The sequence below is a fragment of the Hippoglossus stenolepis genome, chromosome 15, assembly GCF_022539355.2.
Source record: "Hippoglossus stenolepis isolate QCI-W04-F060 chromosome 15, HSTE1.2, whole genome shotgun sequence".
NCBI lineage: Eukaryota > Metazoa > Chordata > Actinopteri > Pleuronectiformes > Pleuronectidae > Hippoglossus > Hippoglossus stenolepis.
In genome coordinates, this window is record NC_061497.1 from 3,643,192 (window position 1) to 3,671,180 (window position 27,989).

Sequence of the window (27,989 nt, forward strand, 5' to 3'; positions counted from 1 at the left end):
CATCGTAACTTCCTGTAGGAATCAGCACTTTATCAGTATAACACAGGTAGTTTACTGAGAAGTGAGGTTTCTGTTCCTATTTTTTCTGAAGGTGCAAACTCTGCTCTCTTGGTTGAATATTTGTAATCAGCAAATAAACTTAATGTTGCTTGAAATTCCTCAACAAGCCGGAAGGCTCCCACCATCACCAGATTCATTTAACATGTTAGCATGCTAAGATATACTACTTATAACAAAAGACAAAAAGTTGACTACAGGTGAAGCACAGGGCCCAGGGTAAGGTCATTAGATTTATTTGGTCATAAACTATTTTGGGGAATTGATTAAATTCTGTCCTGATGATGGTGTTAAAAAGAAAAGTAAAGTGATCATGAAAGTCAAGAGGATTCATCCTCTGGAGACAACAAACGTCTGATCAAATCCATTCAACAGTTGTGGAGATATTTCAGTGTGAGACCACACTGTCCTCCATGGAGCCACGCTGCAGGTATTTAATCATAATGGTAACTGCATAAACACAACCTTAATTAATATCAATCAATATCATATATTATTCAAATATTGACTAAAAGTATTTTGTTACCTTTTAGATTATTTTTGAAAATAATCCAGAGAAGAAAACCTGCACAAAGATCAAATTTATTGAACAGTTGACAGTAGTAGTCTGACTTTTTACCCCTATCGTTAAACTAAAAATATATTCTACAATATTCTACCAGTCACTTCATTTAACAAAAAGGCAGCCATGTGAAAGATGTAATAACTAATACGACTATACAGTAAATCAATCATGGCAGATAAGAGGCAGAAAAAAAGCTGAACATTTTCACCCCCCACCCCAAGTACCCTCATCCCATGGAACTCATGCCAGAGTCTGTCCCACTTAAAATAGGAAGTCAGTCATCATGATAATCAATGCAAACATAAAATATTCTGTTTATACGTCCAAAACAAATCCTCTCAGAGGGAACAAAATAAAAACTCATATTTACATCAGTGTATATCACAGAACACTACACAGCTCATTTCCTCTGTTATAAAACAACAGCAAACGTCAATGACATGGAAAAATACATCAGCACAGCTTTATTAGCTCAGATAAACATTTGGAGAAGGTCACTCAAGCAAATGGACTGAACAGAAGATCTCCCTTGTGGTCAGATGGATGTTTGGCCCAAAAACAACACAGATCAATACATCTATAGCCAATAATGTTAAATGAGTGGATATTCTGCCGATAAAATGTGTTTCTGTTTCTACATGAAAAGGTGAATTGATGTTTTTAAATTATGCTTCAAACAAATAGATTTATTACAAAGAAAAAACAATCACATGTTTCACCAGGTCAGTGAGTGTGGCTCCAACTGACTCCACTCGATTCTCAGTGTATTCGTCAGCTAATCCATTGAGTGATGACATCATCACATATGCAAAACAGCAATGTTCCCAGTGACCTTCACATTTTGAAAGGTTGAAAGTGACAGCCTTTGACAGGGTAAGGAAATGCTGAACTGTTTTAGAGCCTCGTGGATTACACCGGCAGTATTATAGGATTAGGAAATACACCAAAGTACGTTATATTAAAAATATATATAGGAAGGTGTCTGATGATGAAAGGTTGCACTGATCAAAACCAATGCCCAGTCCACAAATTTGTTCATCTCATAAAATGTAATAAAAATTTAAGTTGCACGTAAGCAAGGGGATAAACAATTCTTTTTTCTGGCCATAGTGGAAACATTCATTTGGTAGCTGTCATCGCTTCCGGGGTCATTTGCCGTATAGATGTGTGTCCTCTGTGTTCGCCTTTTTCTGCTCACCAGAACAATCCTTGTCAATCATTTCCCATGAGTGGCTGGTTTTTCAGTGGCCTCCGTGAGAGTATCTGGCGTAACCGTTCTCAGGATACAGAGACAGCTCCTCTGTGCTGCTCAGCCCGTTGTCAAGCTCTGAAAGAGACGACAGACGTAAAGGAGTCTGAAAACATTATAGTGTTTTCTGCTGTTGAACCTTTAGTTGCTTCTTGCTGAAGCACAGCAAGCACGTATTTATCCAGTCAATATGTGGGGGAGTTAGTTACACAGCCAGACGATAAAAAGATCAATGGGTTACGTTGAATTAGTTATGAACTAGAAACACTGTTAACAAAGAAGTCGGCAAAAAAGCTTTTATGTTTCAGTCCCCCTAAGATTGGAATCAGTTACCTTCAAACATCCGTTTGCTTTCATCTTTCACTGTATTTAAAAATGTTTTGCTTTCTTATCTCAAATTTGACTGTCTATGTTTTCAGTAATACAATTCACCATGTCACTATTATTTTTCTTTTACAGATGGATACATTTTTCTCTTCTTTTCTTTTTTCTTTATTTATTTATGTATTTTTTCTCCTTTCATGGCAAAAATAGAGTGTGAGGTAAAGTGACCTTTGATCTCTAAAATCGAATCAGTCCATCATTGAGTCCAACTGAATGTTTGTACAAAATTTCAAGAAGTTCCCTAAATGCGTTCATGTTCACAAGAATGGGATGAACGGATGGATGTACACACAGACTGACAGACGGATGGACGTACTGACAGACGGATGGACGTACTGACAGACGGATGGACGTACTGACAGACGGATGGACGTACTGACAACCTGGAAACACAATGCCTCCGGCCACTGGCTGTCGCTGGCGTGGAGGTGTTAATACCAAATAGGGAGATTTTTGGCTCATTTGATTAATTTTGATTTTTGGGGATGGCTACAGGGTAGAGTGGTTGTTCTCCAACCAGAAGGTCAGCGGCTCGAATCCCAACCCTTGCCGAAGTGTCCTTGGGCAAGAGGCTGACCCAGAATGGCCCCTCATAGATGTTGAATGCACTAATTGGAAGTTGCTTTGGATAAAAGCGTCAGCTACATGACGAGCATCCGTTTATTTTGTACAAAGTGTTTAACCATAGTTCCTTAGTGTTTTCATTCCCTCTTTCAAAGGATCACATACAGCAAAACCTCCACGTGGTTGTTTAGTAAATACAGATAACACTGATTCACTGGCACCTATAGATACAACTCGAGCACCACCCTGTGCTGGTGTTAAAAACTGTGCACAGGCCGTCTCCCACCTCTGATTTGCATTCACATCCTTGTTATCCTGTTGTGAAACTGTATTGTTTTGCATGTTTTTTCTGTCCAGTTAAACCAGATCAACTGTATTTCCGGGTGTGAATGAGCTCCACCTGAGAATATGAGCTTCTCCTTCATGATGTTGACGTCGCGACTGGTCCGTCGCCCCACCGCGCTCAGCATGATCTGTTCAGGGTTATAGGTCTGCATCCCGCTCAACCGCCACCTGTTACAGCAAACAACATCGCAAGCACACGATTCCACCAGTGTTATTACACCTTTTTAAATTTAGCTGTAGTGATACACAGGAAATAAACATTTAATGGGGCCACACTGATGTACAAGAGGTAAACAAGTGCAGGGGAACAAAGGGAGGGAGTCGGCCCCTGGGTGTTGGGCAGAAAAAGGCACGAGGAGGACAGACGAGGAGGCAGAAACAAGGAGCAAGGCGGTGGCAGCAGTTACCTGATCATATGATAGCTGACAGATGCCAGGGGGCAGTGGAGGAAGGTTGCATGCAGATCAGGCAGAGCACAGCACAAAGAGGACAGGAAGAGAGTGAGAGGTTAGAGCACGGAGGAGAAACGTGCAAACATCCAGGAGACAAAAGACATGAGGAGACAAAGAAAAAAAAGTAAAGAATGAACAGTCAGTGTAGAAGCAGCAGACAGTACAAAGGCCAAAGGTCAGCTCAGATCCAATCAGACTCGAGCAGGTTAGGTTTGGTTAATACTGAATATAAGTGTATTTAGATCACATTTGATTAAACAAAGAACAACTGACATTTATTATCATTTCTACTCAACAATGATACCAACTGTGTTCACAAAAGAAGAAAACAATGGATAATATATTAATAACACTGATCAGCCACAATAAAAAAAATAAAGACCTGTTTCTGCTATTGAGTGTAGCTTTTAAATGCTGTGAGCAACACAAATTAAAAAGAGCATTCACCTCCACTGTGCTGGAGCTGAGGCAGAGGTGCACATCTGAAAACCACACGACAAATCGAAACTATCCACATGGTGAGATACCGTACAAAACTTATTTTGCATTTCTTAGTTATTTGCATGAACTGAGCCTTTCATTCCAACTGGTTTTTACTAATTTGACAGAGAAATAATATTTGGCCTGTTTTTCTTTATTTAATAGTTATTTTTAAAGGCCTGGAGAACCGAAAAGAAAGACTGAGAAGAATGAACATGACTTTGTGCTGGAAGTATCCCTTCTATTTAAATTTAAATTTGTATTTGTGATTATATATTTCGACTTCACGATTCTATTAATTCTCTTGCCACCATTCAGATTGTGACACCCATGTGTCGCGACTCCCAGGCTGGGAACCATTAAATTAAATTATTTTATATATACCTAATTATGTGCCATGAAGTAAATACATGCTTTATATAAATGCTTCAAACCAAATACAGAAATACTCATTGAGAATGAATATGATGACTGTTTCGACAGGTGCGTGAATACTTTAAATGTATGTTCAGTAGTTGTCAGTGTATGTCTGTGATTTTACACATGATGATCACAGTCCAAACTGCACTTACTTCTGGAAACAGAAAATCCCTATGACGATGGCGATGGACACCAAGTCTGAAGCGATCCAGATGAAGCCATAAGCGTACTGGCTCTGCAAGACAAGTCAAAAAGAGGTAGTTCCCAGTCAGCACCACTGGAGGTCACCATCCACACACACGCATCCTGAAGCTAACTGACTAAAGCAAAAGCATGTTGGACACTTGTTATATACAGTCTATGGTTGGACAGCTGCTCTTCGGTTCAGGTCCGTCCTCTTGTCTCAGCCTGTGTCAGACTCTTTCCCAGGGTCCTGTTGTTGTCCAACTCCACGCTGAGCTCCCTCATATTTCTCTGCTTCCTTGCCCTCGAGCCTTGCTGGGCCCTCGTCAGTCTCTGTCCTCTCTCCTGCTGTCCTCTTGTCTCGCTGTGTGACCTTGTCAGTCTGTGTGTGTGTGTGCTGTGTGTGCGCGTGTGCGTGTGTGCGTGTGTGTGTAAGAGAGAAAGAGGGGAGAGCTGTTTACCATGAGCCAGATGGGGTAAGGCACCTTTCGGAGGACTTGAGGGGCATCAGAGGACACAGAAGGCACCCCGCTACACCACAGAAGGGAGTAGAGCCAGGGCTCGTTCACTGGGTACACGGTCACACTCACATTATTGGTCAGATACTCCCTGAGAGAAGGAAAAATACGTGTGAGAGCTGGAAATAAAGCCCCTCCTCCTTTCACCCATAGTCACAGCATTCTGCTCTTACTTTATGGTCCAGGAAACTATTGCAACTTATTAAAATCAATAAAAAATGATTTAGAGAATCGGACATGAAAAGTAGTGGTGTTTCTACAGCAGCGACAGTAAAGTTCACAACAGCAGAGTCACAATCAACTCAATAATGAGACTGGAGACAAATCATTCATTAGACAGTAACAATCCTCCTGTCGGACCTCTGTCCTCCTCTCTTTGTCCTCCTTTCTATCCTTGGTCATCCTCCCTGTCCTCTGTCCTCCTGTTTGACCTCTGTCCTTCTCCCTTGGTCCGCCTCTCTTCGTCCTCATTTCTATCCTGTCCTCATGTCTGACCTCTGTCCTTCTCCCTCTGTCCTCCAACTTTAACTAAATCAGCCTACCAACATGTAGGTATATTCTGTGTTTTCAGCCTAATGCATCATAAACTAGAAGGGTACTCAGAGACCGTACACCTCTGCCAAGGCCCAGCAGTCCCCTCATTAAATTACACTACAACTAGCTTTTTATTTAGATCTGCACCAAATGACACATACTCATTAACATGAGTCCTCTAAACATACTAGACTTTTTTTCTTTAAGATCCATGAATTGTTCTCTGAGAAATCAATAAAAATATTGAAAAATGCCGTCTGTCGCAATGGTAAAGAAAACCTGGATCTGCCCCCCGGATGGTGGATTCTATCCTGACCTATACCACCAAGTTTTGTGGTGATTTGTCCTTTAGATTTAGCTTAATCCTGCTAACTAACTAACTAACTAACTAACTAACTAATGTTGGTTTCTATTATTGACAGCCAGGACATGAGAGGTAGAAGGTGACCTGTGATCACAATGGCGGTGTCCAAAAGATCACTCACTAATCACTATATAGTCCACTAGATTGAGTTCGCCATTTGGTAGTGCTGTCTGAATCTTACATTTTTCCTACCCTATGTAGTGCACTTATTGTTTCCCACAGTACGTCGCTGATACCATCATGCATTGCGCTTGTGGCCAGAGAGACGAGAGGAGAGGGGGAAGCAGGAGCGGCCTAACACACCCCTTTCATACAAATGTAAATACGAGCAGTATAGTCATTCAAAAATGCTTTTACCTTAAAGTAATAATACTAAGTGACAAAATAAACATTCAAAATGTATAATGGGATTTCCCACTGGCCACCGTTGTTGTTGTACGTCATATTACTTCGACAATGATGTGTTCCTGGCACAGAGAAAATGGAGTGTCCAAAAGCGTTTTTTCCTTTCCAGTTGAGCTCACTATATAGTCCTCTATAAAAAAGTCACTATAGAGTGAAGTAAGGAATAGTGGGTGATTTTGGACACAGCCAATGTAAATTGCCCACCTGACCTCACCATAGGTCGTAGAACTGTTGTGGGCCTCAGCCCCCTATGGTCCACCCACTGCTACCACAGAGGACTTTAAACACAGCCAGGCTTTCAATAGGTCTCTAGCCCTACGGTGGGTCTAAGGTCCCCGGAACTGGCTGTTGAGACCCCCAGGACATTTCTTTATAGCACCACAGCCCCCTTTTTAAACATCATTAAACTTGTAGTCTTCCAACCAACACTGACTCAAATGGCATCGCCAGAGGACAGTAATCAGACTTCACACTAATCCTGCTGCCAAACAAGTGTTCATGTGATTCACGACATCAAAGCTGCAAAATATCCAGAGAAGATTTGAATTGATATTGTTCACATGCTTGTTTACCCCCTCAAATTTCCACACACATAATCAAGCAGATTACTGGCTTTTTTCAGTGGGTTACACTCAGCCAGGTGGAGACCAAGTCAATGCTCTACATGGAAGTCATTTTGAATGGCTGCAGTAGACTTATAATTACTTACAAAGTAAACATCTATGTAAACTTCATGAGAGAGAAGTCAAAACGTGTCAGATTGTGCTCGAAACCACAAACAAAGCTGTGTCTCCTCTCCATAGTCTTTAGCAGTGGCTGCTTGCTCTTACTGTATGTCTCTGTGGCTGGCCTTGCTATAGTGGAGGGTCAGGCTTGTAATTCCCCTCTGCCTTATCTCCTCCAGCGACAGCTTCTCAGTTGTAGTCTGCTGAAGCCCTCGCACCCTCCCCCTGTCTGTGTCGGGGGTCCACGTCACCTGGCAGAAAAACACAAGACGTGGAAAGACCCTTGGTCAGACAGAATCCAGTGTGTGCTTCATATTTAGCAGAATTCTGCAGTACAAAGGTGTTCCTTGTAGGATTTAAAATATCAATATGATGTTAACAAATTATCCCTGCAGCAGTTTTCTGCTGAAACATCAGTGCCCTCTGACTGTTTTGTGCCATAAAGCAGTTTTCTATATAATCCCTTCTGGCAATCTGCTCAGTAACAGTTGTTTATACATGATTTATTAAGGTTGGAGTACTACAAGCAGCACCTTTAATTTATCAAAGGATGATTACGGAGAGACCTACAGTCCTCACCCGCTTATGGGAAATCCCGGCTTTCTGCACGGCCCACAGCGTGTCCATGAACCAGCTCCGGGAGCGCGGGTGCTCTGGTGGAGGTTTGCGGACGTTGAGCAGTGCGGAGCTGTTGGCCCTGGATGCCAGACGCAGCATCTCCACCAGGCTGCAAACCGTCTGGGTGCCTATTTTGCCGCGTTCCTTCGCTGTCAGGGTCTCAACTGTCCAGTAGGGGTCACTCTGGAAGCAGAGGACAGCAACAGAGAAAAAGACACTGAGGTAAAATGGCTTTTAACATAAACAATATTCTGTTGTGATTGATGCAAACATGAGAAACTGTTTGCACATAATATAGTAAATATGTAGAGCTAATTTCTTCCTTGCTTGTTATTCACATTATTTATGTTTTATATGTTTACAAAGACAGCACATGTCTGTTCTTCATTCAACAAATCAAATTCAACATTATATTTTTATATTGTTTGTGTATACATTTGCCCTTTGTCTTTCTCTTTCTAATATCACAATTTGACTAAAAAATAAATGACATCTTTTACATATGTATTTCCAAAGCAAACATTCAGTTTTAGTATGTTTAATCTTTTATGACCTTTATATCTAAATTTACCCACTGACCTTATATTTAATGACTGCAAATTATTTTCGGGTTAAATTCCTTGAAAAATCAAGTTCATCCATATAACACTTAGATATTTCTATTTCTTTATTATACTGGTAAATGTTCACTACATTTTATACCCACTCTTCTGAACAAATACTAAATATTCATTGTATCACATTTTAGACAATTTCACCACTATTCATAACAAAATATGGTGGATGATGTGACAAGGGAAAAAGTAATTTTGTAGCTGTGGTGCATCAACCAAATGAATGTGAACTGAGGTGAAGAGGATTGTTCAGTACCTCCAAAAACCACTGGCCAGCGTTTAGAGAGCGAATCTCTGTCCAGTTGAAAAGAGTGGCATCATCAAACTGTCTGGCTGGAAAGACCTTAGTGACGTCTGTGGTTCGCCTCAACGTGCGGTCTCTCATGAGGAATGGAACTCCATCCACACTGAGGGGAGACAGCGGTCAGAAAATGTTGAACTCTAAAATCACTTATTTTTTCTCATTAAACTCAATCACTTATAGTAAACAATACGTGGGACTTGGGAATTAATTGAATGTAAATAAATGACTCAGGAATAAAATGTTATTAATGTGTGATGAATAACCTGATAGTGACGTCGGCCTCCAGGGAGCTGGCTCCCTGCTGCAGGGCTCGGTTAAAAGACACCATGGTGTTTTCTGGAGCCAGCTGGAGCAAAGAGAGGACAGACAAGAGCACAGGGGGAGGGTGTAGAAAAACACACATCAATGGGCCGTGATAGAATTATAAAACAACATATAAATGGAGAAACATGATTTGTTGAAATCACAGATTGAAATTATTACAAAGTGAAACCAAAAAGGGGACATAACTCAGATCCGTTTGAAAGTATTCCAATATAGAAATGTAGGCATTCCTATGAAAACAGCAAAAACAATGTGATTCCATGTACAATCTGCAGTAACTACAGAACCAAAAACCAAACCACTAAAAGAAGCTACCTTGAAGTTGCAAATGTGAGAGAATTAACTTTACAAAGTCACAGCAAAAATTAGAACAGGCATAAAAATTGTTCTGATATTGATCTCCATTATTTGTGTGTGTGTGTGTGTGTGTGTGTGTGTGTGTGTGTGTGTGTGTGTGTGTGTGTGTGTGTGTGTGTGTGTGTGTGTGTGTGTGTGTGTGTGTGTGTGCTGTGAACATCACTCTACATTTGTTCACAGCTAGTCATCAGGAATTTGCTTGGCCAGCTGTGAAAGGAAAGTTCAATGTGTTGTTGACGGTCGAGCTCTGTGAGTAACACAACAGGCTCATTCTGCTGTGGAAAACAAACTACAGAGTTAGATGCATATTCAATCCTTGAGCTCTACATAAACTGTTGTTATGTTGTCATAAAATCATCAAATCACACTAATCCAAATAGTTCAACATCATTATCATATTTTATTCCACTTCTCCAGAGCATCAGCAGGAAATGAACACTTGACCCGCTGCAGCAGTGTCATCCCCACAGAGCTGCACACCATCGATCTGAACAGTTAAGTGGATCAGACAGTGAGGTCTGGCGAAGCCCCAACTCACCATGGGAGCTCCCCGTCGACCGATGATGTCTGGCCGAGGTCTGAGGCTGTGGCGGTCCATGATGCAGGGGCAGGTGAATGTGAGCGGTGCTAAATAGACAGCCAGGAGGATGACGACGTAGATCAGCAGCACCAGCACCTGGAAATCTAAGAGGGAGGAGAAGAAGGTTTTAGAGTCACTTTATTCTTTATTCTTCTGCTCATCTCATATACATATTGTGAAAAAATGCTAACTTTTTTGTTGTGGTTTGTAGAACTCTGTTTAGGGGTAGATAATTAGCTAATGCCGGATAATTCAGACAATTGCAGGAAATCGCAGAAAAATCTTTTTAGCATTGGTGTGTCTGAAATATCTTTGCATGAAACTCAAATATTTATACCTGATGGCACGTTCTACTGGAGATAGTGTTCATTTCATTCACAAAAAATGTGATGAAATAAATTAGTAAATTATCTATTTAAAAAAAGATGAGACACTGACAAGTTTAAAAATAAAAAATAACCTTTTTCTCTATATTTATATCTACAAAATAAAGTATTACATAAATTAAATTTAGTTTTTTTATTTGCAAATGTAAACGTACCACCAACCGTGCCAGCCTGTACCAGACTGCTGCACGCACATTAACAATATGACTGTGGAAGGTTGGGCAACATTCACTTCGGGTTGACATTTTAACCTGCTTCCAATGTAATAACATATATTTGTAACTTATTTAAAATGCAATCATAAAAATGATCTTTATCCCTTATGTGGAAATAGAAAACAGACATTTTGCCTCATGGATGACAGGGGATGTTTGGAAATAACAGCATTGACTTACTGGATCTCTCTCTGCGGACCACATACCCAGCTACCAACCAGCTAAAAGCTGTGACTGTCGCCAGGGCACCAATGTGCAGGAATGGTGCTGTGGACTGGTAACAAAACACAGTTATAAATCAACGTTCATTAAATGATGGTTACTTATTACAGACAACAGAGAGTAACTTTGAAGACATTTAGATAATCAACACATATCTCAGAAATATGGTAACAATCAGAACTCTTAATGATTTGTTAACAGAGGAAACAGAAAAAGAAAAGATTGTTATGTCTCCTATAAAAAAAACCAAATATGTGAATAACAGATGTTGGTTTATATGTTTTTTCCTCAATACCATGTTGCTGACTCACTTCAGATCAAGGCCTAACATTGTAAATACACCCTCTGCAGCCATTGTTGCCACAATTTGGTTATGTCTGTCATGTCATTACTTTGTGCAATATTTTAGTGTAGACAGGGTTTAAATGACTGGAAAAGAAATAGTAAGGTTTTTTAGAAAATATAAGAGATGATTCATCTCCTCAAAAACCTTTGCTAAGAGATATAATACAAATCATCCACATTATTACATGCTTAGCTGCTGAAATCCCATTTTCTCCACCTGATCATCCCACCTTAAATCTCTTATTTAAAAGATTTATTATAGACTCTTTCATAAAGTACAGTTTCAAACCAGTGTCACTATGTCACTGTTACATATTTAATTCTATTCAACATGTAGAAAACTAAATAAGTAAAAGCATAAATGCAAAATGAAAACGTGCAGCGAGCTTATGGCCGTCTCATTTTGATTCTACACCAACCTGCAGTGACACGAGCAGGATGTCCCACTCATCTCCCCATATGTCATCAACAGAGACGACACCAGAGATAGTGGTGAGCAATGTGGCCAACACTCCGATCTGTGGAAATGAGACCAGATTCATGAAGTCAGCTTTTGATTTGTGTGTGGAGCAAATTCATATCAACAGCGTAAGATGTAAATCACAGCACCTTGTGAACCCAGAAGAGATTCAGCTGTTGGCCCAAGGATATGTGGAAAAGAGCTAATATCTGAAAAAGAACCAATTTTCAGTAAAAGGTACCTTAACTGATCGATAATCAGGTCTGCTGACATTTTGGGATTAGAAGAAGACTGTTACCAGTAAGAATGTAATATAGCTGAATCCCACAGTGGTGGACGCGAGGATGGGGATCGTCTCATCCCTCCATTCTCCAGAGCGGTTGTAAACTGACCTGTGGACAGAATAGAGATGACTGATCTGTGCTGATATTACGGAGAAACTTTGCCTTGTTTGACTGAGGAGGAGGAGAACTGACTCACCAGTTAAACTCGTTGAAATCATTTTGAGCCACCAACCAGAAGTAGGCCCAAAAGAGAAGCAGGAGGAAAGAACTGCACAAGATGACGAACCAGGTACACTCCCACTGGGAAGGAAACCACAAAGGACAGTTAACTAACTGAATTTGAGTTTCCTGCTGAATCCCGTATCAGGACAAAAAGAAGCTCTGAGAAAAAAACAAGCAGCTATAATCAATATTTTCATGTCAACAAGGGATTAGGTTATTATGTGTGGGTTGTAGTGACAGAACCAAGTGATAATTATAATCTGAATCTGAGGTTCCCCTCAGGACAAAGGAGCCACACAGCAATTTTCATCTCGCTGCTTTATGTTGTGTTATTTTTTATGGCCAATTGATTAATCTAAAACATCCCTGATATGAACACTGCCATCTTGTGCATTTGGAGCAGGAGTCTGAGCAGCAGCGATTGTGGGTTGAGGCCTCGGCAGCCAAGTCAATACACATGTCAATCCCAAGTCTCAGCTGTCAATCATGATGTTTGGGTATTAAATAACTAATTAAAAGCAAAACTTACTGACAAAATGAACACTTGAACATACATCAGTGTAATAAGAACTAACTAAACTGAAAATATGTGACGTGTATTTTAAATTTTGATCCATGTTCAATCCACTAAAGGCTTACTTTATGCTCAACGTTTGACACGTACACAGAAACAGGCACAGCCTTCTGTCCGCACTCTGCAATCATTTGTCCATATTGTCTTGTGACAGCTTATGGATAATAAACAGAGCAGTGCCGCTGGAAATAAAGTAGATGGTAGCCAATAGTTCATGTGAGATGACAATAGGACATGAGGAAGAAATCTCAACAATGGCAGAACTGTTTGAGGAGAGACTTTAAGAGCTGTTAAAAAACTACAGGCATCTTCATGATGATACTTTGCCCAGGCACTGGTAAAAAAAGCTGCTTTTGCCTTTTTCTTAAGAGGTACATAAGCACAGCCTCTTCCCCTGTCACCATGTTTGTTGTAAGAAACTGCCGACTTTGCACTGTCCTAACAACCATGCCAAAGTGAAGGACACATGGAAGTATGTGGACAGAGATTGTTAGATCGTTTGAAAAGGACGTATCTCATTTCATACGTAAAGGAAGCATAAATGCACCTTAAAATGGAGGAGGCTGGATTCATGACCTATACTGCAGCCAGCCACCAGGTGGCGATTAAGATGCTTTGGCTTCACTTTTGGATAGCAACCATGTCGTCCATCTTTATATATAGTTTATGATCCACTCTAGCAGTGACGTTTCCAGATGCAGTAGGCAGCAAGAAGCCTCCAACATCCCTTGGTTGCTCAGCACTACACAGCTGGCAGAAACTTTTAGCTTCTAGTTGGAGCACAGAGTGGGCGTAAAACAAGGTGGAAATGACCTCATTTCGAGTCGAATATGAATGTTGGGGCTTGCAGATACTTGGATGACACCACACAAGCCTAAAAGTCAACCAGAATTGGCTAAGCTAGCGGACGTGAGCATTTCTGACAGTCCCTGAATGCATCAGCGGCCATTTAGGCTTTAAAACACGGTGTAAATGACCTTGTTCAGAGTCGAATGTGAATGTCGGGGCTTGTGGACACTTGGATGACACCACAGGAGCAGTATGGAGGCATGTTATGTTTGTTTTCTGTTGTTTTTTTACGTCTGAAGATAAGTCCCTAATACCTTCAGTTGTATTGGAATTGGCTGCTACACTGTTTACCAATGAAACTCCAGAAGTGTTTTGTGGACTCAAACACCTCACCCACCCCTCCATCGGCATAGTGGTGAGTAGATAATGAGTGAACTATTCCTTTAAAAGGAGTCAATTTCATAACAAAGTCAAAACATATTTCAAAAAGATGAATTCTTTTATTTAACTCCTTACTGTAGGGCCTCCTGTCTTGAAATATGGGGCAAAGGTATGGAAGGGAACTTGTGCAGCTCTCAAGGACTCTTCCCTTCAGTAGTTAACAGGATTAGCAGCTAGTGCCATGCGAGGGGAGGTGAAGAATATGATAGGCAAGTCAACAGATCCAATGAACACTGATCAGCTTTGCACAACACTGTGCCTGGACTAACCTCTAGCACCGGCTTATATAAGAGGCTGGGGGATCATTAGATGGGTGAGCAAGTGAAGAGCAAATGGCCGCACTGATCAAGCTGTGGTCTAAAGCTTGTGAAGGGTCCCTCTGTTAGTCAGGAGAGGAGAGTGGATGCAAACGTATCATAGAATACGATTTAATTGAATGAGTGATACAGTCAGTAAAATATGACAGGGTATGACAAGTTTCAGGGGCTGTTTTTAATTGGCTTAGCACTTGGCCGTCAGGTGACTGCTACATGACCATGAGGCACTGTGCCAGAGTCACGTTGTCAATTTAGCTCATGCAAACAAACAGTGGTGTGAATATCGCCAGTACAGTCTTCACAGATGTTACCACGACGGCCTTTCTGTCCATGCTAATACAAATAAATCAGACCACTTCCCATAATGCTGTACTTCAAAATATGATTCCTCCCCTGGTCAATATTTCTATCCTGGTATCTTCTCCAGCTCTGGTGGGCTTGAACTGAAGAAAAAGTTCAAGCCCCAAAAAAATCTCTACCATGTGATGCAATGAGTATGTATGTGAATTAACCATTTTTTTAAAACTCTGTTGTCTGTTCTTCTAGTCTCCTTTGAGAGTTCTTGTTTGGTAGATTAGGATTCCAGTGTCAGAGGGAGGGTCACCAGCAGGGTCATAGGAAGGCTGTGACTAACAGGTGAAGTAATCCCTGCCTGAGGAAATCTCCTTGGTGAAGAAAATGGTGACGAAGAGAAGCTTTGTCCTCAGTAACTACTGTCAAAGTTCAGTTTAGCATGGCAGTAAGTAAGATCAGTGCCCAGCTGCTCCTCTGGGAGAGTCCTCTCTGCAGCCACCAGCACAGTAACCCTACATGTGACTATGGACACCACAGACAGGGAATGTTGGTGATACTTAAAATTAGGAGACTGGCATAAAAACAGATGTGCTCACTGTTTTTTAACTATTGTCATGATGTCATACATTTCATTCATTCATTCATCCACATCACATTCTCCATCCTTTAGCAGGCAACTGTCCCTGTGCTGAATCCTTTATTTTCAGAGGAGATGCATGATTTCTGACACTTTCTCCTGAGAGCTACAAGGTCCCTCCGTCTTTCCAGCCAGAACTGCTGGTACCAGACCTCTGACAGGGCCCATAAATCCTGATCTCTGTGCTGACCCCCGGACCACCCTCTGCTGATAAATACCACACAGACTGGCCTGTGTTAGACAAGGTCAGTGTCAGCAAATACACATTTGTCTGTATTCAGGATTAAAATACAGACAAATTAACAAATGATCATTAATGCAGAATATCTAATGTGGATAGTGGACATACAGTGTCATTTTTCTTTTTAATTTGCAGTGGTTGAACAAAGTGTAACGGAAGTCAAGAATTCAACCACTGATTATACTGGTGGTTCATGAAAGTGTAACAATTACCTGAATCCTCTGCAGTCAAGTTGCATATTGTATGTTGAATCATTAAAATCAAATTATTAATTGATTTTCGAAAAAAAAAAAATAGACAGTTAACTGCAATCAGTAGAACAAATACCTCATCCATGATTCTTTTCCATTAACCATCTTCTCGGAAATCAGTGACAACTTCAATGAACAATGTTAAAGAAAGTGATCTGGATCCACACCAAATATTTTGGGTTCTTCCCTGACCCATAACGCACCATGCAGCCAAATTCCGTTGTAATCCACCCCATAGCTTTTGTCTAATCTTGTTTACAAACAAACAAACATACAGTGCATACCTATTAAAGCCTTTTAAAACCTGCATTAAATGACCTTTGACCACCTCTGGGCTATGTAACTCTTTATCTGTTACATTCTCCACTATTCACCAGCCAGCCGCCACATTGTGTGTCTGCTGCTCGTCAGCTAGTGTACAGTCATCAGAGCTTTTATCCTGACAATGGCTCCCGCCTGCTGCAGCACGAGGAAGGCTGCTGGAAGGCAATGAGAGTGAACCACAACATTAAAGTTGCAAGTTCTACAACCATAACAAGGGACCTCATCACATCAAACACATGCATTTTATTCAGTGTTAATATTAAAATATTGATTACTTCAGCTTTAAATAGTCATACACACCAATGTATACCATCAATTCTCCTGAAGTAAAGTCATATTGCTGTGGACCATAAAGCCAAAGTGCAGAGTAACCACTACACAAAGAAGCAGAGGTTCTGAACTGATCATTTCTAAAAGAACATTGAGCCTGAAACACAGTTCAGTAGAACCATTGAGGCTTAAATTCAGCCTGGATTAAAACAATGACTGTCTGTGATAAAAATCATTCACACATCACAGCACAGTGCTGCTGCAGCAGTGTAAACTGACAGGAATGGTGCATGGCCTTCCCCCTTTAAGTCTCTGTCTCCTATCAAATACTGAGCTCATGACACTGTGTAAATAGATTGGATAGAGAGATTTGATAGACGGACATACAGATAGACAGATAGACGGACAGATGGATAGACGGATAGACGGACAGACTGATAGACGGACAGACAGATAGACGGACAGACAGATAGACGGATAGACAGATGGATAGACGGACAGACAGATAGACGGATAGATGGACAGACAGATAGGCGGATAAGATAGACGGATAGACGGACAGACAGATAGACGGATAGATGGACAGACAGATAGACGGATAGACGGACAGACAGATAGACAGATAGGCACAGATGGATAGACGGACAGACAGATAGACGGATAGATGGACAGACAGATAGACGGATAGACGGACAGACAGATAGACGGATAGATGGACAGACAGATAGACGGATAGACAACAGACAGATAGATGGACAGAGATGGATAGACGGACAACAGATAGCGGATAGATGACAACAGACGATAGACAGATAGACGGACAGATGGATAGACGGACAGACAGATAGACGGATAGACGGACAGACAGATAGACGGATAGATGGACAGACAGATAGACGGATAGATGGACAGACAGATAGACAGATAGACAGATAGACGGATAGATGGACAGACAGATAGACGGATAGACAGATAGACGGACAGATGGATAGACGGACAGACAGACAGACGGATAGACGGACAGACAGATAGACGGATAGACGGATAGACTAATGTGTGTTTGTATTTTTTCCTCTTGGTCAGCACATTCACAGTGCTCGATTCAAACATTTCGTAAATGGAGTCATTTATGGCCGAGCCACTGGCTCTTTGTGATAAATCGTCCAGCAGCAGGAGCTGCGTCTGTCTGCTCAGTGTGTATCCAGCACAGCTGGGTGTCTGGATCTGCTTTACACATCCAAACACTGCCCTGATTCTGCTGCTCGCTTTATTGTAAGGATCGCTTTCCACAGTTACTAGGGCCTGGTCAAGAAGCCCCTTAAGAATGTGAGAGAAAAAATTAGGATGATATCAACGTCTTTAATGGATTTGTTTTTGAAACATAAAAAAAAATTCTAAAAGTAAACCTTGAATAACAAATTCATTATTAATTGCGTAAATAGATAAGAAAAAGGCTGTCATCAGTTTTTAGTTACATATAACAACTAGTTTATATTTGAATGCTTAAACCAAACAATACACGTCAATCCTGCACAACATTGTCCCGAACTCTTGAGTACAGACTTTTGAATGAACAGTCATTTATTTTCAATAAGTTCTTAAAGGGTAAGTGGCGTTACAGTAGCCTATAGGCTCTACGACATGTAGACTGTGACATCGCTTCTTTGAAATCTTCATGGCATTCATTAAATTCCTCAGAAATATGTAAAAACACAGCAACATCAAAATAGCGCGGTCAAAGCAATGGCACTCAATACAGTGCATATAGCTAACAGCCCAACAGTCTCCTTATGAAACCACATTTAGATTCACTAGATCCAGATTTCTATTAAGATCTGCACCAAATTCCACACACTCATAATATCAGTCCCCTAAACAAGTCTAATTTGTGTCATCAAGATTCAGGAATTATTCTCTGAGAAATCAATTAAATTTGTTGAAGAACGCAAAAATCTCTAAAGTTCAAGAAAGTGACAAAAAACGTCTGCATCTGCACAAAGATTGAATGGATCTTTCCTGATCCATCCATCCTTCCACCAAGCTGTGTGGTAATCTGTTCAGTAGTTTTTGTGTAATCTTGATGACAAAAAAAACAACCAACTAATAGACATGAGTGAAAACATTGAGTCCTTGAAGGAGGTATTTATGAATATCTATTTTAAAATAAATGGGACCAAGAGAATGATCTAAAAGGGAAATGCAATGTGCAAAATAGGAGCCTGTAATGCCACAATCAAAACGAGTGTAAGCACAGTGAGTTGCACGTGTGTTTGCTGCTGTGTAGTTTCTGTTGCCTTTCACAAAGCATGACCTATTCCTTTGGCCCTCACAACCACAAAATGGAAAACAGTTAATTTATCCCTGAGGTGTGGTCAGGTTTCAGTGCAGCCTCCGCAGGACTGTGCAGTCTCATTATCAGGCTCTACAAAATATACAGAACAGTGAGCCAATGGACACACACACACACACACACACACACACACACACACACACACACACACACACACACACACACACACACACACACACACACACACACACACACACACACACACACACACACACACACACACACACACACACACACACACTTTACTCAATCGAGTCTTTCTTTATGTAAACGCTTGTCTATAGAGACCAACATTATCATATTCAACATATACATTTTTAAAAAGTATTGTTTTGGTACTAAAGGTATGCAACCTGTACAAATAACAAATACAATAGCGCATTAATTCAGTAAAATGTCACACCACTAAAAGTACAGTATCGCTACATTTAGTTGAGTTTATTAATGAAACAGCTTTTTCGGATTGTTATCACGAGGCGTTATCTTACCCTGGAGCTGTCGTCTTGGGAACGCTGGTAGCGTTTCCAGCGGCAACCATAGATCCCAGTGACAAAGGACACAAAGACCTGCTTCTCATAGACCTGTAAGGGTTGGTGTTTCACCATGCTCCTTCAGCCTCAACGCACCCCCAGTCCGTTAACATCCCACACAGGACCGGGAATCCTGCGGAGAGGATGAAGAGGTGTTACTGTGCTGTAAGGAAAACAAGCTCAGGGTCTGTACATACAATTACATTTTTCATCAACATGTTACGTGTCACGTCATGTTGCTGAGGTATACTTTCACACTATAGCCCTGAGCCTTGCTTAGACCGACAACACCAGTGAAAGCAAGTCAACAACGTATTAGTGAGTAATGTCTGGGACGCATAATATTATGGTGTATTCTTCACAGTCACTAGTCAGCCCTTAGCATTCTGAGGATTTATGCCTGTGGAAAAGTGGCAAATAGGCAGGGTGGGCAGTAACGCGTTACATCTACGCTGTTACATGTACTTCAGTAGTTATTTCAATAAATTGTACTTCTGAGAGTAGTAACACACTTCTCTCTACTTTTCCATGTCTATGACACACTCAGCCGAGCGGACACAGCAATTTCCCTATGGGCCACACTGGCTGCGTGAGCGTCACGGCTGCCACGCGGATCTGCTGCATGTCACGTTTTTCTGTTGTTCACACAGGCAGCGTGTCTGCTGCATGTCTGCAATGTGAGTTTTCTGGTATGATCGCTGTATTTCCTTTATAAAAATGCAGCTATATACGCAACTAAATGCCAGGAAACTATACGCTATCTTCCAATAACACTAAAAATCTTGTTAAAACAGCAGAAACGCTGTAGTGCTTTTACTTTGAAAGGGGTATAGGAAGTGTTGCACATATTTTAGTTTGTGAAACATTTAACAAATAAACATTAAAACTTTGGGGAAAGATCATTCTCATCTTTACGCGGAGAAATTAGGCGACACCTCGATTCAAAGATGGAAGATGGATGTTTTTAAAAAGCAGAGTGAAGTGTTTATTACTGATTGGCTGGTGAATATTTCATGCCTTAAGTTATGTTACATATTTTCAATTGTAAAGATTGACTTTATTTAGTGGAGTTTGTTGTTTTTGAATGACTGCATCTAAGCCATTCCAGCAGGGATTGATAGTTTTTATATATATATATATATATATATATATATGTAAATTGTCTTTTATCCTGTTCTTTATATGGCACTGAAACAACACCATGTGCGTATATTCGTGCTCTTCACCCGTTTATCTTTTGACCAAGTTTAGAAGATGTATATCACATGGCATAAAATTCTTTTGCTTAATTTATTGGAATATTATTGTTATTTTTGAATGTCAGTATCTTCCTATCTTGTGTTACATAGGTTAACATTTCTAAGTCAGGTTTGTTTTGGAAACTGAATGCATGTGCACACACAATGCAGCCTGCGTTTCCTCTGAGGATTCAGTGAACCCTTTTTTCTTGACGTTTGAAAGCAAACAGTGCTTAACAGCTTGTATTTTGGCATTTGCCTAGTTTTGAATATGTCACTTTATTAATTAGTAGTACTTTTACTTCTACTTGAGTCATTACAATTATAAAGTAACAATACTTTTACTTGAGTACTGTTTGTTACTCTACCCACCACTGCAAATAGGCATTGGTAGTTAGGTATATGGTATGACTGAAGATTGTCATTAAAAAACAGTCAGATGGATACTTCATGTTACTCTCAATCTCACTCGTGCCTCAGAGAAAAGCTTGTTGCCGTGGTGGCAGGTAAAAATGTCTTGGCACAGGAGGGGTAGTATGTTCTGTACTTTCTGGAAGAGCTGCTGCTCTGCCTTGTCTCTTTTTACTGGTTCCTATATTATTCAAAATAGATATTTTTTCACTTTTCTAAATCTGTATATTATGTAGACATAATTATGAAATCTACAGAAATGTGTGTGTTGTTTATATGTCTAAAGAAAAGCTGGAGCATTGCTCGTTTGATGGTGTGACTTTATGGATGTGAGTCTATTAGTGGGTTGGTTCTTTCATCCAGACTGAAAAATCCCAACAATCCCGAAAAGGATTGTAATGAAATCATGCACAGACATCTGTGATCCACAGAGGATGAATGTATGATTTTCATGATTCTGACTTTTCAGATTGATGCTTAACTTTTTTTCAAATTAAAAATAAGTGAATTATTTATTAAAATGTAAAAGAATTGATTCATTCAAACTAGAATAGCATTTAGAGGAGCACAACCCTGCAACAGTCCCCTTAAATTCAATCAAGCTGCACAAAACTGTATCCACTCATAGACAGTCCCATAAATATGGGTGATTTTTATCATCTAGATCCATGAATTATTCTCTGGGATATTGATAAATGTTGATAAAACGCATTATCTCACAGTATTAAAGAGCGTGAAAAAAAAAAAAGGTTCCTGAATCCGCCCCGGGATCTGCACCAAAATCTTATGGGTTCTTTTTTTGTTTGTTTGTGCTTTATCTGTCCAGTAGCTTTTGTGTAATCTGGCTAACTATCAGACAAAAGAAAAATGATAACATAACCTCCTTGGTGGAGAGGAACTATAGAATGGCACTCAGTAGAATGCGTACCACCACAAAGGCTCAACAGTCTCCTTAAATTCAATCAAGCCGCAGCCGATTGCTCACACTGATAGATCTCAGTCCTGCTTGATTTTTTTCATCAAGATCCATGAATTATTACCTGGGAAATTGGTGAAAATGTAAAAAACAAACAAAAGCAAATACACCAAAATCTCACGATGTTCAGGAAAGTGATAACAATTTCTGGATTTGTCACTTTTCCCTGATCTGCTCCAAAATCGAATGGCTCTTTCTTGGCCCATGTCGCATTCTTCCCCCAACCAACCTGTTCTGTGTGCTTGCAGAGTAAATATGCTCCCTCGGAGTATGGTTTCGCATATTGGTTTTTACATATGCAATATCCTATGCCATATCCATCCCTTCACAAGCTTTGGTGGAAATCATTTCAGTAATTATTGCATAATCCTTTTGACAAATAAATCAACAGACAAATGTGGAAAAAATAACCTTTTTGTGGAAGGAAATGAAGTTGAGTGTTTCACGTTTCAGGCTAAATACATGTATCACAAGATGATTAACTGCTGAAGAACATAATTGATTGTACAAATGGCTGTGATACAGATTCAGCCAGCAAACCAGTAGTATTATTTTTTCTTATTGTTTCATATTTCAAGACACACATGATCTAATTTATTTTATAAAAAAAAAAAGAAAAGAGGATGAGCCTGAAAATGAGAAGTTTACCGGGCTTAAATCCCAAACCCTGAAATATTGAGTCAAATTGACTGACTTGGAGAAAACGGGCAGACTAATGGACAGCAGATCACCTCTCCTATTATCTGAACCAAAGTCAAAATTGGACCTGGAAAGAGAGCATGAGGTCACTCTGCCCGCTGGCTGATGTTAATGCTGGCATAGACTTGGAAAGGCCTCTGAGGGGAAGCTACAAGTGTCACCGCTGGCAGCATTCATACCACGTGACAATAAAAGGTGGATAAAGCTACATCTTTGACGCAGCAGTCATAGCCATAGCGACTATAGCACTGTGTCCAAAAAACAAGGTCTCCTACAAATCAAGGAGAGCACTATGTTGGTACAGCAGGGGTGGAACTGCAGAGGTGCAATTTTAAAAGCTCACCCTGATCCTCACAGCACTTATGAAAACAGAGCCATTTGGTGCTGTTGACCCCACAGTAACCACCACCATGGCTAATCCCCTGCACCAACCCAAGATCATGAGGTTTTTTAAAATACTATAGCCTCTACACTGAAAACCAAGCTCAGGTTAAATAAAATGTTGGCCATTTTATTGCCTAACTGCTTCGAAAGGCAATTTCCGAAGCAGATAAAGGTGTATTAAGGCGTGTTTCCAAGTGAACAGTCCCCAACAAAACAAACTGTTCCTTTGTTCTTATCTCTGAGCGGAGAAATTACAACGTGACGGGGGTGTACTAACATTCGGTTTCCATGTGACTCAGAGATTTTTTTTTAGAGAATCAAAAGGGTAAACACTGGAACAAACCTTAATTTGACACGCAGATGTCAGCTGTTTTGCCTTTGAAACCTTTAAACTGATGGCGTTGCCAGAGGAAAAGTCAGGGAATCAAATAAATAAATCATTCAATTCTATTTGAATGATCTTGAAAGATATTTCAAGATACTTTAGATCTGACATAATTCATCCAATAAATATTTCTGGACCAAAGTGGCTGACTAGTAAACCAAACTGCCAGACCACCATAGCCATCTCAGATATTAGGCCACATGCTGCCAACAATTGGGCAGTGACTATAAGTCAATTTGTTATTTGCTGAAGAAAAGATGGATCAAATAATTAATAATTATCTGTACAGGTGGTCTGGGATGCATGTGGCCACATTCTTTTCACTTTGTGAACACAAGGGCGTTCTGAGCCACATTAAAGGACCTACATCCTCTGACCGGCTGCAATTTCATAATGACCTTAACTATCAACACAAGAAGGGCACATGGAGAGAGGGCATACCTTTCGCTAAGGCTTCAACAAATATTGCTATGTTAAGGAAGTAAAAATAAAACTTTGGTCTGCCCCTAAATCAAATCCGCTCCAAAAGTTAGTAAACATCCAACAGCCGGCTAGCCTGACGATATGTGCCCCAACCAATATTCTCATCTAAAGTTGGTCAGCGTTGACATCTTGTCAGCAAAACTTGCTTTGGGCTCAACCTGGCCAAGAAGTGAACATTTTTCCAGCAAATCTTCAAAGAAAAATCAATCATATAGTTGTCTTTCATTGTTGCACTAAAATAGAATTAGAACATGTAGAAAGAGAACCCTTATCCAACCTTGTTGGTTCATGAGAGTCACATGTTGCAGGACTTATATTATGTATTGTAATATCCATCATGTGTCCAGTTCGGGGTTTTCTCAAGGGATAAGTCAGTGTTTGTTTAGGATTCTAACCTAATCTATACAACAGTGTTCAAAAGGAGGAAGCTCGCAGGTCTTCATCCTTTCACTGTTGACTGGTTATTACATGGAAACTCCCAGGCCTGAGGGAGCCCTCGGCTGCATTCAGAGGAGTTGGCGGATTCCCAGCATTCACATCCTGACCCTATCCTCAAACAAGGGCCAACTGGAGCTGAAATCACAGGGGCCTGATTCCAGCCAGGTTGGTCTATTGTCTCTGTGGCTTTTTCTAACATGGTGTTATTGTCACAGGGCCAGTGATAACTCCACATTAAAAGCGTATATACTCAAAGGATACAAAGATGAAAAAGCCCTCTTTTCATATTTGGTTTGTCTTGTCCAGCAACCATGAACTGGACTAGAAAGAATTAATAGAGGTTGCTAATTTATGTGGATAAAAAGTAATCCAGGTGCAGAAAGGTGTTTGTGTCTGATATCACAGATGAATAATGCACAGATATTAAGATGTTTTTTTAATGAAGCAAAGCTCTATGGCTAATGAGGGCAATAACGGCAAGAACGCTTGTCGCTTGTATCCAGGCAAACATGGAACCATTACTGGAGGGAACAAGTTTACCTGGAACACTATTCAAGATGAATCTGTCATCATCAGGTACAATCCCTCTGAAGGAATGTCATCAACACACAATATTTACAGTATAACCACTGTGGGCAAAAGCACGCACACAATTCTGAGGCTATTGCGCATAAAAGCTGTTAACGTCAATAAATGCCAGTGTTGATGAAACTACATTTACCTGATATTTACACACCTTTTATTTTGCTGCAGTATATGTGCTGCGAGATGTGAAGTGTTGGCTGATTTGTCAATGTACCCACTGTCACACCAACTGTTGATTGGTCTCCAAGAACCTAAGCACTATTGTCTGTATTCATTTTTGATGTAAATTCCATTGGTTTGTTTACAAACTGTGTACATGGTAAATTGTCTGTATTATAGAGCTTTCACAATACAGATTTCTTTGCCATTCACCCATTCCCACACAGTCCAGCACTTTCTTAATCAGCAAACCAATCACACACACACACACACACAGGTATCAAACCGCTCTCACTCCTGAGCCCCAGCCGTCCCAGTATCTCTTCACTGCTCATTTTATATCTGCTCCTGGTGCATTTACAACATTTACAAGCCCCTCGTAACATGGTGAAGAAGGGAGCTCTCAAACGGTCACTTGAATTCACCTGTGCTCTGCCTACACATATGACACAGCTCTCTGTTGTGGGTTTCCATTGACCTCTCCCTGGGCTGGCTTCAGGCCAGTTTCCTCTCATGAACCTGTTGCTGTTTACCTGAGAGGACTTTACTACTCTCTAACTTCCCTGCCAACTTCCAGCAGTAACCTGGTTAGGTACTGTCACCGAGCTGATGAGGCTCCAGACGCCTCGCCGTGTCAAAGTTGTCAGTGGAGTTAGAATCCTGCGCTCATTGAATAATAATACAATAATCCATTAAGTCTCACCCAACCAACTGCCACAGAGCCTCTGCCATATCCGGCTATTATTAGCCTTTTATCTCGGTCACTGTCGCCTCTTTCCAGGCTCCCATCGTCCAATCCTTCATGAAATTTACATTTGCATGCATTAATAATATCCTTAATCTTTCAATGGATTTAGCCAAAAATAGAGTTTCCATTAGTGCCACGGGCTCATTATCCACACTGAGTGAGGAGGTATGAGGGCACAGACTGGAAACAAAGCTGCCGTCGCAGCCAATGAGCTTTTGTCGTCAGCCATGTGTCCGTGAGGCGGCCAGAAGACACGATTCTCCTGTTAGTGAAAGTGAGAGCTGTTCTTAGGTCCTGCACATCATCAGCCAAGCAACACAGATAACGCTGCAGGAGGACCCTGGTACACAGAGAGATGACAGGCGACTGGTGGTCAGACACTGTATGTCTGCTACTAATCACATTTGTTGAGGACAAAAGGAGAGAGCTATGTAATTAAAGCTTGATTCATTTGCCTTGCAACGATTATGATGTCACCACTCAGTTGCTCAAATATATTTACCTTTTTTAAAAGTTAAAAACAGGTAAATGAATCAGCCTTTAGATACTTTCATCATGTATAAATTCTGTATAAGTCATACTTTTTTATATTCGAATATAACATTTAGTGAAGGGGACGACTAAATCCATCCATCCATCCATCATCTAGCCCTTATCCTCTTGAGGGTCGTGACAGGAGCTGGAGCCGATAACAACTGAATTACATGCAGCACACAAGGGCAACTTAACATTTAACTGCCTGATTTACCGCCTCACTTCAGTTTACCATGGTCACCATCAGCGAAATGTTGAATGCATGATGGGAAATGGAGTCATAACAATCTTGTTGATCGTGGATTACGATAACAGTAGTAGCGCTGCTCCCTTCATCTCCGTCAGACATTTTCTTCAGGATACATACTTTAAACATTGATCCACCTCTCCATCTATGTCAGACACTGTCTTTTCTTATCAATGTTGTAAATGTTGTTATTTGCTACTCCACTACATGTAGCAGTTCAATGGGTTTAATAAAAACATTTTTAGTAGTCTTGACTTACTCTTGAAGGTTAAGGGCAGAGGATGTCACATCTTGTTAAGCCTTATGAGGCAAACTGTGATTTGGGAATATGGGTTATAAAAATAAAATTTGAATGATTGATTGAACTTAAATGAAAGTCCCCTCATTATCTGCTCACCACTATGCCGATTCCGGAGTCTTAGGGGTAAAAAGTGTTGCAGCCAAATCCAATACAAGTGAAGTCAATCGCGACATCTTCTTCCATCGGTATAGTGGTGATTAGATGATGAGTGAATTTAAATTTTTTGGTGAACTATCCCTTTAAATTAAAATGTGAAAATAACTCAATTTATCAACCAACAAAATATTAATAAGCTGGTGAATATTTAGTGCAGTCTGTTCCTTGAAAACCATAAACTAAACCTATTTTCTAATGCACATGTAGGCCCATTCCTGCTTCTATAACTTTTTACACTATATACAGACATGTGTATTCCTGCTTTGTATGTTTCTATTCTATTCTATACGTACACATAACAGGGTAACACAATGATTCAGCTCAGTGATATATATTTTTGGGGTTATTCTTGTGCACACCTGACGCCTATAGAGCAACTCACACAACAATCCGCTCTGCAGCAAGTGCCACTGTCAGGAGACAAATGTAGTTTCTCTTCCTTCATGCGACACATGCAGTTTGGGGGAAATCCTGTCCAACTGTCAACTGGATCGTCTCTATCAACTAAACACCCATGTGCCATGAGACAGACACAGTGCTGCTGCTGCTGAGCGCTCTGTGGTGCAATGGACCTTAATGAATATGTGTGTCTGAGTAAAAAAACACAGCCAGTGAGCAGACAGCAACTCCAAACTTCAGCCGAGTGATGGCCCAGCACCGCACGCAGCCCAGTGACAGCTCCGTGGATTAGGTTTGATGAAGATAATCCTGTGAAGTGCGCACAGACACTTACCTCCACCACAGACTGCTGCTCTTTTCCTTATGTCTCACGGCGCCGAGCTCGCAGGTTATTCTCTTATTTCCACGGCTGTTGACATCATGTCGCTTCTTCAATGCAGGACCACCACTGATGACAAGTCTGTAAAGTTGGGTCCAGCGGCACGTCGGGACACATCGGCCGAGGGAGCCGCTACTCGGACCGGAGAGAACAAGTTGTTTTAAAGTGGAGTGGTGTTTGAACAGAGGAGAGGACGGTGTCTCTCAGAGGAAGCCGGACCATCAGGGCTGCAGGAGACGAGTTAGAAAGTGTAATCCGTCACACACGGGGTGG

At 40.7% G+C, this 27,989-nt stretch overlaps 1 protein-coding gene across 3 annotated transcripts; it reads right to left on the reverse strand.

Annotated features, from left to right (window-relative positions):
- Positions 1-623: 623 nt before the first annotated feature.
- gdpd5a (glycerophosphodiester phosphodiesterase domain containing 5a) lies at positions 624-27,989 on the reverse strand. 3 transcript variants are annotated; one of them, XM_035178364.2, is made up of 17 exons: positions 27,672-27,989; positions 19,153-19,327; positions 12,151-12,254; positions 11,969-12,062; positions 11,820-11,879; positions 11,630-11,728; positions 10,824-10,917; positions 10,001-10,146; positions 9,045-9,127; positions 8,734-8,884; positions 7,825-8,046; positions 7,351-7,496; positions 5,161-5,308; positions 4,669-4,751; positions 3,572-3,586; positions 3,220-3,332; positions 624-1,949 (listed from the first exon to the last, which is right to left on the reverse strand). In XM_035178364.2, exons 2-17 carry the CDS (start codon positions 19,267-19,269, stop codon positions 1,864-1,866), a joined length of 1,761 nt encoding a protein of 586 aa, XP_035034255.1. In that variant the 5' UTR covers positions 19,270-19,327; positions 27,672-27,989; the 3' UTR covers positions 624-1,863. The 3 variants fall into 3 exon arrangements, with proteins under 3 accessions (XP_035034255.1, XP_035034254.1, XP_035034256.1); XM_035178363.2 differs by having other exon boundaries at positions 7,816-8,046; XM_035178365.2 differs by lacking the exon at positions 3,572-3,586 and having other exon boundaries at positions 7,816-8,046.

Coding starts and splice junctions, on each gene's coding strand:
- gdpd5a (XM_035178363.2), bottom strand. CDS start 19,269: ATGGTGAAACACCAACCCTTACAGGTCTATGAGAAGCAGGTCTTTGTG. Junction 12,255..19,152: donor CCCAAGACGACAGCTCCAGG/GTAAGATAACGC, acceptor TTTCCTTCCCAG/TGGGAGTGTACCTGGTTCGT. Junction 1,950..3,219: donor GGAGAAGCTCATATTCTCAG/GTGGAGCTCATT, acceptor CGTCTCTTTCAG/AGCTTGACAACGGGCTGAGC.